This window comes from Photinus pyralis, unplaced genomic scaffold (genome assembly GCF_008802855.1).
Source record: "Photinus pyralis isolate 1611_PpyrPB1 unplaced genomic scaffold, Ppyr1.3 Ppyr1.4_LG1, whole genome shotgun sequence".
Lineage (NCBI taxonomy): Eukaryota > Metazoa > Arthropoda > Insecta > Coleoptera > Lampyridae > Photinus > Photinus pyralis.
In genome coordinates, this window is record NW_022170249.1 from 30,833,822 (window position 1) to 30,850,509 (window position 16,688).

The window sequence follows — 16,688 nt, forward strand, 5'->3', positions numbered from 1 at the left end:
CGCGCCTATATGACTTCGCGCCTTTATGTCCCACGACCATTTGCCTCGTGCCCTTTGGTCTTCGCGCTCTTATGTCCACGCGTCCTAGTGTCTCGCACCCTTTTGGCGGCGCCCTTTACGACTAATCACTTTCTTGTCTAAGAAACAGCGTTGTTAAATCATCCGTTTTCTTCCGCCATTTTGTTTGTTATCAGTTTGAAGATTATGAGTGAATTTTTCAAATTATTTGAAGTAATATTTTCCTGTATTTTTTTACAGATTGTTCGGCAACTGGTATGGCATTGACTAGAACATTGTTTGGCATTTTTAATGGTTAGAAAAATAATAGATCAAAAGTTTTCATTATTCATGTTCATGTACATTAATGGCCCAGATAATGAAAAAATAACTGCAGTCGCGCAATGAGATATTCCAGAGCTATTTCAGGAACAGAGGAAGAGAGGAAAGACGTTATTGGTTATTGGCTCATTTTAATTTTTTTTCACGTATGTTACTTGGTTCGTAACCAAGTAAATTTTGAAATTCTTGTTGGATTGGGCAAACCAAATGGTAATTTGTAAAATAATTTATTTTAACAAGTGATTGTTATAATAATAAAAAACTACCTACTAAAAAACTAACTACCAACTTTGCTGACGGAAAAGAAAACACTTGAAAATTTCATACAAATGTACAATTTCAATCATCTGTGGACGAATGTCTTATCTACTGTTGTACCTAAGTTTCATTAACCTATTATGATAGATTTGGAAAACCGTTCACGTTAGACGTATGGTATACTAAAAGTATTCAAAATGTGTAGTAGAAATTTCCACAATAAACTACTTCCCCCTTAAGACGTGTTTTGTACAAAAATTTAATGCAAAAAAGTCTAAAGAAAGAATTTGCTTCTTTAATCATGAAGGTACTACGCCGTAAAACCTTCAACAAAAATGCACCTCTAAAATTATGAATGAAAAACTATGTTCATTTTCAACGAGAAAAAAGATCCAAAAATTCACTAAGTAAGCTTTACTACTCGTATATTAATATTACGTTATGTTATTAAGAAGCGCGGCTAGTTTCACACAGCCATTAAAGGGCACATTCCGTAATATAATTAAATTATTCTGGAGCGAATTCAACCGTCTGAATTTCAAGAAAAGTTTTTGTCAATACAACCCCCATTTTCGTGGTGAACTAAAATCTCAACGCTCTTTGTTATCATGAAAAACGATTGCGTTTCATCCTGACACTAACTGGGAATATTTTTAAACATTAAAGCTACAATGTGTGCGATCGATCATGGGTTAGTTAAGTAATTCTTAAATTCCACTGGGAGCAATCATTTACTCTCTTTTCTATTGCAAGCGTTCTTTCTACATTACTTAAACTCCCCCTGGGTTTTTTTCCCAAAAAGTATGAAAGTTCGTTTAAAATAAATTGATCATTTAAAACACGCCATGGAAAATAAGTTTCTTGTCATATAAAATAAACTGATAGGTTTTATTATAGAAAGTATATGAAAACTGTCCCATCGTTCACCGGTGAAAAGTGTCGACGTGCGTCGTGTTAAAGTTTCACCCATATTGTAACGAGTGTTGTTTTATCAATTAAGCTAACAAAAGCAAGCTTTAAAATATACCTTTATTAGCATTATGCATTCATGAGTACATTTCAAATTCTCTTGATGTAAAGAACCCCTTTCCTCGACAACCCTTCTTAAAGCATTTACAAGATTATGTGGTGTGTAACATAATCGAAGATTAGGTTTTGTATTTTGCAAGATGAATTAAGATGTTTGTAAGCGGCTCTAAGGAAGTTAACGGAGTTGGGGAGAAAGTCGAATTGTTAGTAGCGGATTTGAAATTCTATTTTTACTGACGGTAGCTACTTCTTAGAGGTGGATTGCGAATTTATTCGAGTGTAATATAATTTTTTTGGCTTACCACTTTAACTCGATTTATAAAACTCCATTGTCCAGAAAAAAGTTAGTCCTTCACGAAAAACATTTCCATATTATAAAAAACACGTTGCACAAACGACACTGTCACGTATATTAATTTGACAAAAAACTGTCACTGTGACACTTCAAATGAATGGTACATTCGGTCTAAAATTACTTGGATAACCATCAAAACTTAAACGTTCGTTTACACTATGCATTTATAATTGCGAAATCTGCTTTATGCTGTCAGACATAATGACTAGTGCATAGGTAGTAAGTATAAGGTTTTTGTACATGTCGCTGTATATTACTAACGATTTGAAACATTGAAATGTTTTTACGCTAAGTTAAGACCTTGAATAACGGAAAAAACAATCCTTTACACGTTCATCTCCACATTCCCTTATAGGTACGTACATTAGGAAAGCAAAGTCTAAATTTTATACGTTTTGTGATGGATATCATTATCATTATTATCATTTTTTCAATTCATAGGCATTTATTCAAAAGGGTGTAAACATTTTGATATTATTATGTACATTTAAATTCTAGTTTGTTTGAGGTTCATTGTATTTTTCATTTTTATCCGGTTTAAATTCTTTGGCGAATTTTTATTGTTTCATCCTTATAAGGCGAATTGAATTTGCATTTACCCTTTTCGTTTCCTTATTCCTTATTCATTGCGAGCACATTGGTTCAAAATCAAATGTAGTTATATTCATCGCTAATAAATTCAATGTCGGCAAGTATTATATTCTGGCGATTAACTGGATGTTGTGTAATTTTCAAATTTCTCTCATTTTGGAGGATTTAATTGAATTTTGGTAAATTTGTCAGTAGCCGCCATTTTCTTTAACCAGTGCTTTTCAGAACTTTTCTATTCGTTTTAGATGGAGTTTGAATCAATTTAATTGTAAATCGGTTCCATACTATTATTTACTATTTTTGTGTGTGAATTGGACATGTCATTTTCTTTACAGTCAACTGAACTTTGATCTGTTCTGCATATATATTTATTTGCGGAATGCAAGAACTTTTTATCTGAGATATCACAGACAGCAAACAGCGCTTGGGACAGAGATAAAGAAATTGGTTCATAGGTCAATTATGTCAACTTATCTATTTATGAATCAATGAAGTTTGTAATTAGTGGGTAATTCCTCTTCAAGGGATTATACCATTGTTAATTTTCTTTAAACGCTGAAAGTAATTTATTAGTAATTAATTTCCAAACTCTATAGATAGATGGCCGATTGGATTTTAAACGTGTTGCGAGTTTGGGTATGCTTACTCCGTCAGTGATCGCGGTGTCTTGTTAACGTATTCGATCGCGGATCTGGATACAAGTATTTGTTTTGGCTCTTAAAGTATGCCTCATTTTTAATTATCAAGCAAATTTGTTCGGTTTTCTTTTTTTTATTTTGGATTGAATTGCTGCAAACGGTGTCGGAACGGAGCTATCTTCTTGTGTCCGCAATTTTTTCATTACTGGTCTAAGGAAATTCCCATCTCTGTCACAGATGAAAAATTCTTACCTCAACCCAGGTTCGAACACTTGACCTCCCACTTTATAGCCCAACGCTCTACCATTGAACTACAAAGTCGGTCATCCTGATGAAAGCGTGAAATGTGCATGGAAGGCGTGGAAAAAGGAAGCACAATCAGGTGTGATGGGGTATCAAGGCAACATGAAGCAGGTGTGACAAAGATGCGAAGAAAGGGTAAGGGGAGCATGAAAAAGGCGTCAAGAAGCAGGCTTGACGGAAATATGAAGCAACTATAAAGAAAGTGTGAAGGAGGTTTGAAGCCAACCTGAGGAAGGCGTGAAAGGTTTGGGACGAAGGCATGTGAAGTAACAGTAGAAAACGTAGGTATAAATGGAGCGTTAACGAAGTGTGTAAAATCAAGGAAGCAGGCGTACAGGAGGAATGAGTCAGACGTGAATGTAGACAGGCACGAACCAGACGTCAAAGAATGGTGGAAAAGGGCCAGCAGGCAGAAGGGACTTAGGGAAGGGTGTAGAAATAAACCCTGAAATAAATGTGATTGCAGATTGTATTAAGGGGGGTCATGGAGAAAGTGAAACAGAGGTGTATTATCAGGTGTGCCTTAAGGAAGTGCAGCCAAATAATGCTAAAGGCAGAAACAGGCAGAAAGCGTGGAGGAGGCAATAGGCGGGCGTACTGTGAGCAGGACAAAAGAGAGGATGAAGCCGCACAGGAAGTTGTAAGAAGCACTTATGCAGGCTTGAAAGTGGAAGTAAAAATGAATCATGCCTGAATGAAGGGCGAAGGGGGTTATTGAATAGGCATGAACGATGAAGGAGTTAGCTGAGAAAAGGACGCAAGGAATGCAAGTAAACCCGAGAAGAACCCGTGATGGAGGTTGGATGTGGTGGTTAGCGGAACGGTACGGAAATTTAGAGCGCCACCAGGAGATTTCGACCCTTGCTCCTGGTTAAGAACGTTGGTTTCGGAACGGGTACCCAGACGGAGAAACGGAAAACTCCAGGGATTTTGTTTATTATTTTTATTTTATTTTACCTTTATTTTTGAGTGGACGGGGTTTCAGCCAAGGCTGCTCTACCAACCCAACCCACTACACATTTACAAATATCTATGCCCAAAAATACATCGAATGAATGTCTTGAACATTGAGATAATGCTCTTAGTCATTTTCCCAACGATCTTGGTGCATGAATAACGATTTTTTGATCAATATACATGTGGCCTAAGAAAAGAATTTAACATCTTGAATAACACACGATCAAGATAATGCACGTGAAAGTTTTTACCACCCCAAATTCATGTGTAAAGGATAATTTTGGATACATTTTGTTTTAAAACTTTTGACCTAGACCACAGAGTTATTTTGAATTGTTAACGCATCTAAGAGTCTTTGGGCATAATCTAGCAAAAGTCTGAACTCGATATAAAACCTAGGGAATGAAATATATATAAATACATATGTTGATTTTTATTATATTGAGCCCACAGTTTTTCCTGTTCCCGATGCGAAGTCCTATAACTTTGTTCGTGTTGACCCAGCTTAATGTAAATCAATAGCGTGTGTAAAATTTCAACACGATCGGCCACTTTTAAAAAGTTATAGGGCACACGGACAACAATACAAAACTATCAAGAATCTGAGGATCCTTAATAATTTACAATTAGAAACACAGTTATGTGCGGCCGCTGGTTGTCCTTATCAGCGGTTAAAACGGATCTACAAATTAAAACATTACTTTTACCTTCTATTTCTCACTCCTAGAAGAATTAAATAAATCTGGATCTGACAGTAACATTTACTGCACGTTATATTTACTATGCTCACGACCTAAATCTATCAGTCCAAGCTCCGCTTTTGCCATATTTATATTTTGTGCGTGACACGGGGTTGGCACGTAACTTTAAAGCACACGAAGAATGTTTTACACGTGGGTACGGCAATTGCAATTAATAAATTTGCGACACGGGCTTATACAGCATTCAAGAAACCGTTCTTGAAATAGGTATCGAGTAATTTAGACAGACTAAAAGGGGCGATGTAATTAAATATCGTTTAATCAGAATCAATTTATGTACCCCGCTCATTGTATTAAATTGAGCGAAGGAACATAAACGATTTGTTCGATATGTTTATGACCATTTCGAGAAAATAATTTCTCCACTCTCGCTTTTAATAACGGTACCTATGTAAACACTATTTTCATATGCTCTACTTCACTACCACCGAAGGAACTTATTAAATTAATATGTTACCTAAAGTTATATTCAAAGTTAGAAATTGTGAAGGGTATAACGTTTGGTTTTCTGTACATATTTTATGCGTTCTGCTATTATGAAATTTGTCCCTACGAGAAAATTGGTAAATTAATGTCTTTAACTTAATTATTAAGTCAAAGCTAAATAAATGACGTTTATATGAGGATGACTGCAGACGTAAAGCTGCCTTGTGGATGAATTGTTGAAGTATCGTGTTCTTTTTTTTTGTTTTTTTTTCTTTCTTTCCAAGGCGTCGACATCTTGGTCATTCGCCTTTTTTTAATATGTTACTTAAATCATGTTGAATAAGTTATTTCCTCTCCTCTACCACTCCTCTTATTCTCGTAGGCTCCCGCAAGTTCTGCTGTAGGTCTGGTGATATTTGCAGCGCTGTTCTTGTTTGGACAAAATTTGGACACGTACATACGATATGGACGACCGTTATCCGTTCACCACATTGACACATGGGAGGAGGTTCTCCGCGAAGTATATAAGCATGGGTGAGTCCAGTATGTCCTATCCGCAGCCTTTGTATTTTCACGCGTTCGGTACGCGTTAGCTTAATTCGCCTTCCTTCCCATGGCCAGCCTCAGGGCTGCTTTAAGATCCGTGGGTCTTAGGTCCTGGACATCTACTCGGGTTCCTCTTGTTGCACGTTTTGCTGCCGCATCAACCAGTTCATTTCCGTGTATTCCTACATGACTGGGTATCCACGCAAATTCCACTAACTTACCGGACTTCGTAACATTTGTGTACATTGCTTGTATTCTCTGAATAAGAGGATCACGGGAAAAAATGTCCCGTATCCCGGCCATAACACTGAGGCTATCGCAAACAATCAGAAACACGTGCCCTCTATTTATTAGACAATACAGCAGAGCCTGCCACAATGCATACAGTTCTGCTCCGTATACAGTTGTCATAGGCGGAAGTGTCCACTCGTGCGACCTGTATTCCACGTATACAGCGCATCCTACTCCTGATTCTGTGCGTGATCCATCAGTGTAGATGATGGTTGAGTCCCGATGCTCCTCCAGAAAGGCAAGAAAGTTGCTTCTGTATATTGTTACTGGGGTATCTTCTTTAACGTATTCCGCCAGTTTTAAGAAGATTTTCATTTTCGGGATCATCCAAGGCGGAACTTCGCCTTGTCCAAATGGTAACACGGACGGCATATTAACTCCCATCGCAGCGAATAGTTCGTGGGCTCGAACACCGGCAGGTCTAGTAATTGTGGGCCTCTCCAGAAAACCGCGTATTCCGGAAAACAAAAGTTTATAGTTGGGATGATCCGGTTGCGCCCGGATTCCCGCTACATATCCACTTAGGATTTTATCGCGTCTGTGAGACAGTGGGAGGAAACCTGCCTCGGAAAGCATTATATGTATGGGACTGGTGCGAAAAGCTCCAATAGAGTATCTTATTCCCGCATGGTGGAGATGGTCCAGTCTAGCTAAGGTTGACTTACGCGCTGAAGAGTAGGCTACACAGCCATATTCCATCTTGGATAGTAACAGGGAGTGGTGCATTTGTAGTAAGGTGTCTGGATCAGCCCCCCATTTGGTACCCGCAAGCACCTTAAATATGTTAAGGACCAATCTACATTTATCTACTACGCCCTCTATATGTTCTCTCCATCTTAGTTGATCATCAAAGATGAGACCCAGGAAACGAACAGATCTTGAGACAGGTATGGGTCGATCCTTAAAGAAAACTACGGGATCATAGTGAGGTCTTCTTAGCCTACAGAAATGGACACATTTTGTTTTTTCGCGGGAAAACTTAAAGCCAGAGTTTTCGGCGTTACTGATTATTTGGTTTAGAGCCGGTTGAAGACGCCTGGTTATTCTTCCAACAGTTTTATCCGCACAGAAAATGGCCAAATCATCAACGTAGAGGCATTTGTGCACGGCAGGGTCTATACCCGATGCAATGTCGTTTATGGCAATCGCAAATAGGGTGACGCTTAGCGGCGAACCTTGGGGAATACCATTTTCAAGGACCTTAGACGTCGAGAGGGCGTTTCCACATTTCACCTTCATTGTTCTCTCTCTCAAATAGTCGGCAAGGAAGAGAGGCAAATTTCCCCTGAGTCCCCAGCTATGCAACTTTCGTAAAGCACCGTATCGCCATGTCATATCATAGGCCTTTTCGAGATCAAAAAATATAGCCACAGTATGTTCTCTGTCTCTAAAGGCGCGCTGGACAATGCTTTCCAAATATACTAACTGATCATTGGTGGATCGGTTTATGGTGATGGTCTACTATGAGTCGGTTTTGTTCTAAGTACCACATCAGTCTATTCTTGACCATCCTTTCCAGAAGTTTACCCATACAACAAGTTAGACTTATGGGCCTATAACTCGACGGGATCAATGGGTCCTTACCGGGTTTGAGGATAGGAACGACGACGGACTCTTTCCATTCACTAGGGTAAGTATTTTAGACCCAGCACCGATTATATAAGTCTAAGAGAGATAGCTTTGCAGTTAATGGAAGATGTTTTAGAAATATGTTATGGGATTGTGTCAGACCCTGACGCCTTTGAGTCTGCGCATCTTAGAGCTTCATCCAACTCGGTCATGGAAAGGGGTATCTTATACTCAAGTATCTCCGCAGTGTTAAAGTTGAGAGGTATTTCCCATTCCAGGTGAGGGGTTTCAGTGGTAGACCCATCTCGAGTTATAATCCGAGTGATTGACGCAGTTCTCTTGCCATTAGCCAGAAGCTTTATCCTTCTCCATACCTCAGATGAAGACGTGCTGGGGCTAATCGTAGAAGTATAACGATTCCAAGATTCTCTTTTGCATTCTAGAACTATTCTACGCGCCTTAGCTCTAGCTATCTTGAAAGCAACCAAGTTGTCTTCGGTGGGCCTTCGACGGAAAACGTTTAGTGCTCTTTTTTTAACTCTTATAGCATCCCTAACCGCAGGACACCACCAGGGAACGTTTCGGGTAATCGATCTGCTGCCCACTACAGGAATAGAGTTTAGGGCCGCATTTTTTATGGAATCCGTAAGTATCTGCACCCCTTGAGATAGGTTAGCAGTCAGATTTATGTCCTTAGACATTTTCTCCTCAAAAGAGGCCCAGTGTGCCTTCTCCAGATTCCATCTACGGGGAGTGATAACTGGCGTTCTATGAGAGTCTGTTCCAATAGCAATAGGGAAATGGTCACTGTTGTGAAGGTCATCAAGTGGTCTCCACTCCAGACGGGCGGCCAACACTGGTGAGGCGAAAGTCAGATCAATCGCGTGGAAATTACTCGCTCTGGCATTAAAATACGTAGAAGCACCTGTGTTTAATAGAACAATATCATCCCGCTCCAGTAGTTCTTCTATCTTACGACCTCTACTGTCTCTAGCTTCTGAACCCCATATAGGACTGTGTGCACTGAAATCTCCCACTAGTAGGAGAGGGACAGGGAGTTGATCCAGTAGATTTTCAAGATCTGCAATTTCCCAATCGTCTCTCGGTAGGTATAGACTGCATATTGATGCCAAAACCGGATGAGACATTCGTACTGCCACCGCCTGTAGGCGTGTGTTTAGTTGAATTTCTTTAGAACGAGCTTCAAGTTTAGTTATAATGGCGACTCCTCCTGCAGCCCTAACATGTACGTCGTCGTCCTTCCTTACGATATTGTAATTTCTCAACCCGTAAGGCTGGCCGTGTTTTAAATGCGTTTCTTGCAGACACACACATATTGGATCATGTTTCGTCAGTAGCATCTTGAGGTCACAGTACTTTTGCACGACTCCGTTGCAGTTCCATTGGATAATCGTGTTCATTCTTGTTGAATAAATAAATAAATAAATATATACATTTATATAAATAACGACGATTAACACTTTTGTAGACAAACGAACATATATATCACAGTAAATACAAGAATAACGTAGTTAAAAGGTAACTATACTTATCACAGAGGTTTTCACAGACTAGTTTGTGCAAGACCCTCTCGACGTTTCCCCTGAGTTACGGGGAAGTCTGGGCTTGCCTTTCGGCCAACCCTTCTTCTTCCTCTCTTGCTTGGCTTCCTTTACTTTATCTTCGTCAACAGACGTAACGCTAGATTCCCTAGATCGGGACTTGGCGGAAGGCGTCTTACGTTTGGCCCCCGCGTCTCTGTGTCCATACATTCCACCTCCGATGACGTGGTAGGCTCAGAGAAAAGGTGGACGCTATTCGCAGGGTTTGGCCTGGAAACTTCCAAGACAGGTCGAAGGGGTTCAAATATCCTTTTTGAGGTGAGTATTTTCATAAAGGCCTCCATTTCTTCTTTAATTATTTTTCGAATTTCAGGACCAACAGGTTTCACGGGAGATGGTGTTACTAGCGCTGAGGTAACCTGAGCAAATGACGTACTTGGAGTCACTAATGTCTCCGCTTTCCTTTTAGCTTCTAAATACGGTATCCTATGTATGACTTTAATTTCCTGTATTTTCATCTCCTTCTGATAGGTCGGGCATGTTTTCGAAATAGATTTGTGTGAACCCTTACAGTTGGGACACACGACGCTTAATAGTTTTTCAGTTACTATGATAATAATGATTATTAATATTATTATGATGTTTGAAATTCAAATGTTAAAAACATATGATGAATGTTTATTAGTGCTTTGAGGATTCTTCAGATATATTTTGGCGATTCTTCCAAAAAGTTCTTCCAAAATTGTTTAAAGGTAGAATTTCTTCAGAAGGTATTAGATGTGTTTCAGAAAATTTTTAAATATTATTTGGAAGAGCATAAAGGTTTTCTAAAAATTCTACCAAAATTCATCAGTTTTAAAGAATGCCGCACTCACCATAACTATATTTAGGTATCTCTTAGAATTTCTGCAAAAATATAATTATTGCTGTGTGCAATGGTGCACCACCCACAAAACACCTGTTCAGCTAGATCAAAACAAATCAAAGTTAAAACGTAGAATTTTATAATCTCTCCTCGTACACTTGCGGCATCTGCTATAAAGAAAAACCCTAATATTGACTTAAATTAATATAATTGGCGAATGGTGAGCCTCGTTCAACTTCCAAAAATTCCTGAAGTAAGAAAAAGAAAAGAAAATGACATGAAAACTCTATTCGGGCCGCACAATGGATTCGAATAAACACATAATTAATTGATTGACAACGACAAACATTTATTCCAAATACATAACAAAAAAAACGCAGGTTTTGGGACTCACTGAAGCTGAGTATGGCAGTAAGTCACGTCGTGGCAGATTCAATGGGGGAAAAAAAATTCGCCTTGCAAATTTAAAAAGACCGAATAGCTTCTCGTAGGGTTTAAAACTGCATGCAAAAGGTACCTGTCGTTTTGGTCTGAACACCGGTTGAGCATTGGGTTTTAAGTAGAGTTTCACTTTTGACTTCGTACAATCATCAAGTGAATTCTTAAAAGTTCCGGAAAACTAGTGATATATCAATTAATTGGTTTGATAAGGTTGGAACTGTTTACTTGATTGCAGATACTGGTTAACGGTTTTGCCCAAAATTCAAAAGCGCTAATGAAGTCTACAACAAGCAAAATTCGATCCTTTACTGGAGTATCGTAACAAGCTCCCTGTTGTTGTTCTTGGTCGATCTGCATCGTGCAGATAAATTCCCCAAGAAGAGGAGACTCTTCACCGGACGCTGTATTTGCGTGAAAGCAGGAGATTTACATTTCTTTCAAGCCTGTAAAGATAAGTTGATGCGTTATAATATCAAAAACAGTTATCAAAACGGTACACCCCGTTTAAGTTAATTGCAAATTCAGATGAACTATTCATAAGAAAATCAGAAAATTTAATTTACCTCTACTGCATTGAGGTGCAATTATTTTATCACACTCCAGCATAATTGGAAATTGACCACAATCAAACTAAACAGTCTCATATCTATAAAGATATAATTGATTATGAGCTAAATTAATTCACACCTGATGGTACTGAGCTTTAAATTAAACCGGGCCGATTTAAATGTTCTAAACATGAAGAATCCATACTCAGTTTATCGATACGTACTGAAGTTTGGCTTAGAATAAAATATAATAGGTAATTGGATCTCTTTAAGGGTAGACAAAACTTAAATTGATGCTTTACACGCACCATCATAATTATATCTTCCATTTAGTTTACGGGAAAGACCCAGGATAATGATTTTGTGGATTCTTAAACAGTAAATTGTAATGTAGGAGAATTATGATGATTTTGATTTGTGCGGCGCCTTAAATTCGAGAAAATTAAAGTAATCTTACTTAAGAGATAAATAATTCAGTCGGGGAATTTTAAAATGCGGACGGTGTATTAGAAAACCGCGTCAGAATTTACCCCAACTTGGCGTGTAAGAAGATCCAGTATAAAACAAGGGAAGTGTATTATTGATAAAAATGAGCGTCGCAAATTGTTTTATACGAGTGCTCGGCGACAGGAGCGTCTCTCTTGGCGGTCGGGACCATCTTACCATAAATAATGCAAAGACCGACCACCGCTCGGGCTAACTTAGGACCGTATGTCGATCTCAAATTGATATACTTAGTCAGCCATAGGAAATATGTGCGCGCTATTATAATTTATGTGCCTTCGGAGAGGTGTATATACTTGTTTTATGATCTCTACAGGTACGGCTTTTAAGATTATAGCTTTTATTGTTCCATCGCCCACTTTACTTCTATTCACTACACACGTATTGCATACGTCAGATACCTACACGGTATTCGGGGCAGAATTTTTATTTGAAATTTATTTCAGATATAAAGTTGGTGCCTGAAGTATTTTGTTTGGTTAACTAATTCATCATTAGATGACTTGTGCTTTTACAATATTCTGTTAATGATTTGAATATGAAATTTTTTCTGAAATCGCAATCAACATTATCATGCATTAAGGAATTTTTGATGCATAACATGTAACGATTTATTTTCTCCATTACAAGGCATTGTTGTTGTTTACGGTTTATTACTTATTGAAAGATCTCTGTAACTTCTTCATCTACTGATGGAATTTAACCACGCAATTTAACCGCGCAGATTGCCCGCGCCGTGATTTTTGCTTGTCAATTGTCACTTTTTTTTCTTCATACGCCGTATCGAAGTACACGTCAATTAAACAAACAGCTGAAAGCGACAGGTAGAACGCATGGAATTCTAATTACCAGATTCCGAATATATTGATCTTTGGCAACTGAATTTATAATTTGGAGATTTCGAAGTAATTAGTGGACGGGATTCGCCTATACTCGTAGTGAGGATATTCTCTTTATATTAAGTGCCGCCATTTCGAATTCTTGTAAAGTTTCCAAACCTTTTAGGATCTGGTCTAAATCGGCGTGGGTGGTGTTGACCCAGACCAAGCATATCTGGGTGGTCAATGTGGTAGTTGGAAGGAAAGTTCGTAGCTGGCTGAAATTACTTGCGCATATATCTGATATCTTGGCGGATATAATAACCAAACCGCTGAATTCAGTAAACCTGTAAGATCTACGTTCAAGATTTAGATTGATCTTATGCTGAGGAGAACATCGATAAGGCACGTTTTCCAATTACATATCTTCCTTTCGTCATCGAGGTAAATTTTGAAGAATTTGTGGAAAATGTGTCACCTATATCCGTATTTCCGTCAGTCAAGTGTTGAATACGGACGCGCGTACAGCCAAAGTAGTAAACAAATGTGAACAATAGCAAAGTAAGTGAAGTTTTCTCCACTATATAATTGATTACAAATTTAATATTGATCCCATTCCGTAAACTCTGTGTTTCAGTTAGCGTCTTAATTGCGGTGAGTTCACAGTTCATTTGGGTAAATAGTATCTATGAGAGGCTTTCCCATAGGTTGCAAGAGAAATCGAAATTGGCAACGTAGAAATTTAAATACCCTGTAATAAGTGTTGTAAAATTCCTCCGTTAGATGTCGCCTGCTGTCGTCGCCACCTTTGAAATTAAACCACCTCTTAGTTCTCTCTTTACGAATAACCCTCCCAACCCCCATAAGGAAGAACATCGCGCCCTCGCTCTCGGCGGGAAGAATGTAAGAAAAAGCGCCCCAGGTGCTAGAAGTAGAACAAAAGGAAGATATAATAACCAGAAACCAGAAACCTTAGACTAGAGCTGCTAAACAATGGCTCATAGCTCAGATCAACGTGCGTATTCACGAAAAACTTTTCCCGAAACCTTAATCAGAGCTCACCAACCCACCAGACATTAATCCAGAACCGTATTCCTTGTATTCCAGACCCGATCATTTATTAATTACCCCTGTCTACTCCTCACCAGATACCAGTATTACTTTTACGTTTATTTTGCAGCCACCAAATATTCAAAATTAAGTTACGTTACATAAAAATCTGAGTATCTGAACTTTGCAATTGAAAATGTTTCCAGTTTAACCAACCTCCAATCAAGAATGATCGATTACCAAACTAATTACTGAATCTTAACACAACTTTCCCCCAAAGAAATAGATGTTCCGGGCAACAATTCGCACGTATAGGGCCAAGTACAAGTAAAACATCTAAGCAACCTTGCATAAATAATGCTGACGCCAAGTGAGTTGGATCCCAGAATCCCGTAAATAATTAAAAGAAAACTCCCAACCCCAGAGCTCGGAATATATTGATTTTGACTAATTCCTCACTTTACACGTAGTAAGCTTCCATCCCAGGTACGATACTTATTCGGGCAACCGCTCCACAAGGAAGTCTACAATAACATTCGCGTGTCCAACTTGATCATAACTTAAAGAAGATCGCAAAGTTAATCAGCCCTGTGATGTATGACTAACGTTAAAGTTAACGTACAGGTTATCTGTCAAAAACGTCATTTTGCCTATACTAAATAACGGAAAATAACGTTTTTTTGGCAGATAACGTGAACGTTAAGGGTGACGTTTCTGATACATAACAGGGCTGAATAAAGAGGTACTGAAGTTAACAAATTACTTAGATGTGATAACATATTACCCAAAAGGGGGGAAGGGGAGGTGATTGATTAATACTCTAAGGTGAAACGGAGGTTGTCTCTTTGTTGAGGATGGCATCCCGTTATCAAAACTCGTTGCGGACTCGGTGACCCAATTCCAGCAAATGGCCTCTCATTATCAGCATGTGGAAGTTATATCAAAGGTGTTGACACTCGCAGGAAACTGGTGAGCTTTATCCAAAGTTATCAACTCCGCTTTTTTGATAAGCTAAAATGTACAATTGTACATATCCCTTAAATAAGAGGGCTAATTATAGATGAATGCAACAATCGTCGATGCATATTGCAATATGTCAAATATCAGCCGAAACCTACAGAAAGATACAATTCAAGTACAGAAAATGCAAATGGCGTACTTACGATAACAAGATAAAAACGCCATTATGTACTCCTCACATAGGAGTTATAGGTGAATCACCAATTAAATGAGGTTTATAAAATATGGATGGCGGCTATTAAAATTCCATGCGTTCTCAACTAATGCTCCAGCTGTTTAATTAAAATTGAGTGGTTCAAATTCAAACAACAGATGGAGCCATTAAACTGCTTCCCAAAAGCTCTAAGGATCACTCAACAAAATATGCTGTGAACAACATAATGCTCGTAATTAAGAAAATAAACCGTTACACGAGATAGCTTTCCATTTGGTGCATTATTAGGTTCTCACAAGACCTGTTAATTTTTATTTAGTTTTGATTCATTAGCCCATCTAAGTAAATATCCAGCATAAAAATTATTCTGAGATCTAAAAATATACCAGTAAGTAAACATATTGAGAGGTGTCTGTTTCCTTTGAACTTGTAGGATAAACGAGAATCTCAATAAAAGTACCACCTAACGAAAGAAGAAATGTGGCAAATCCCCATGAATTATGTATTGTTTCTATCAGGAGATATCCCTAAATGTCAGATATAGGATTTACAGATGTCGTGTTTAATTGATATCACTAACGTCAATACCTACTAATTTCTGTTCACTAAATAGTCTGGCAGGTCCTTCTCCCTCAAACTTTTATTGTAAAATGGAAACAATTTCCATTGCTATTAGTTTTTTTGCAGTATAATTTATTGGTAAATGGGTCCGAATTGTGGTGGAGATGTCATTTTGTAGAAGTGACGTGCAGCACGTGTTGGTGCCAATTTATTTATTTATTTATTTATTTTATTTACTAACAAAACGGGACTTGCCCTTTTACATTGTCAGCAGTCAACGGTTTTGGCTTTAACAACTTAAACAAACAAAAGTAACAAAACAACAATACTAAAAAAAAAACAAATTAGACATTACGGACACTCGTTCAAGTTTCCTGGCTCGTGACCTATTAGATTTTGTCATAATAGTATACAATAACTCCTTTTTTAAATAATGTTAAGTTTACATTAAATATATTAGAATTGGTCTGGTGAATATATGCATTGGTGCTATGACAACTTGTAACAAATATAGCAAATGAGCTCCTGGGTCACTGAAAACAGAATTGGAACATTCGAAACCGAGCACACAGACAAACGGACCGACAGAGTCCAAAATCATGACCTTGCTTAGGACCTCGTTAATAAATTGTTCAAACCACCTCGCACTTCAATATTTTCTCGCCAGTAATGTGTCATTTTCCTGACTTTTCTGTAAATAACTATTTCATGAGTAACAGCTTTATGCTGTTATAAACGTTTAATATAGTATTCTAAGTCTGATCGCATTTACAATTTGGCATTTGGTCAAACGGACAAATCGTGCAGGGGTAAAAAAGGTTACGGGGCACAATAAGCCGACAAGAAAGTCTTATTAAACATTCAGATGTACACTAAGCTGGAACGTTGGTCACATTATCCCGACAGTTCGGGTAACGTATTCCAATGTACGTGATAGAGAAATGCCAAATTGAAAGATACTTGGGGCTGGAAAGCAATTCTGTTACAAGATGTTTGATTGCCAATGTCGCCGTTTAAAAAAGACACGGTGTAAGTTTTTCGGTAAATATAATAAAAGTGGAAGAGAGGCGTGCGGATAAGTACTAAATGGTTATTTATCGTG

The 16,688-nt window shown here is 38.1% G+C and overlaps 1 protein-coding gene and 1 long non-coding RNA gene across 2 annotated transcripts; one reads left to right on the forward strand and one right to left on the reverse strand.

The window, feature by feature from the left end:
- Positions 1–6,251: 6,251 nt before the first annotated feature.
- On the reverse strand, positions 6,252–7,829 carry LOC116159626. The gene has a single exon (XM_031472654.1). It carries the CDS (start codon positions 7,827–7,829, stop codon positions 6,252–6,254), a length of 1,578 nt encoding a protein of 525 aa, XP_031328514.1.
- Positions 7,830–8,064: 235 nt separating this feature from the next.
- LOC116179153 lies at positions 8,065–9,404 on the forward strand. The gene is made up of 3 exons (XR_004146965.1): positions 8,065–8,283; positions 8,342–8,708; positions 8,761–9,404. It is a non-coding gene; the product is annotated as an uncharacterized LOC116179153 (long non-coding RNA).
- The last annotated feature ends 7,284 nt before the right edge of the window (positions 9,405–16,688 follow it).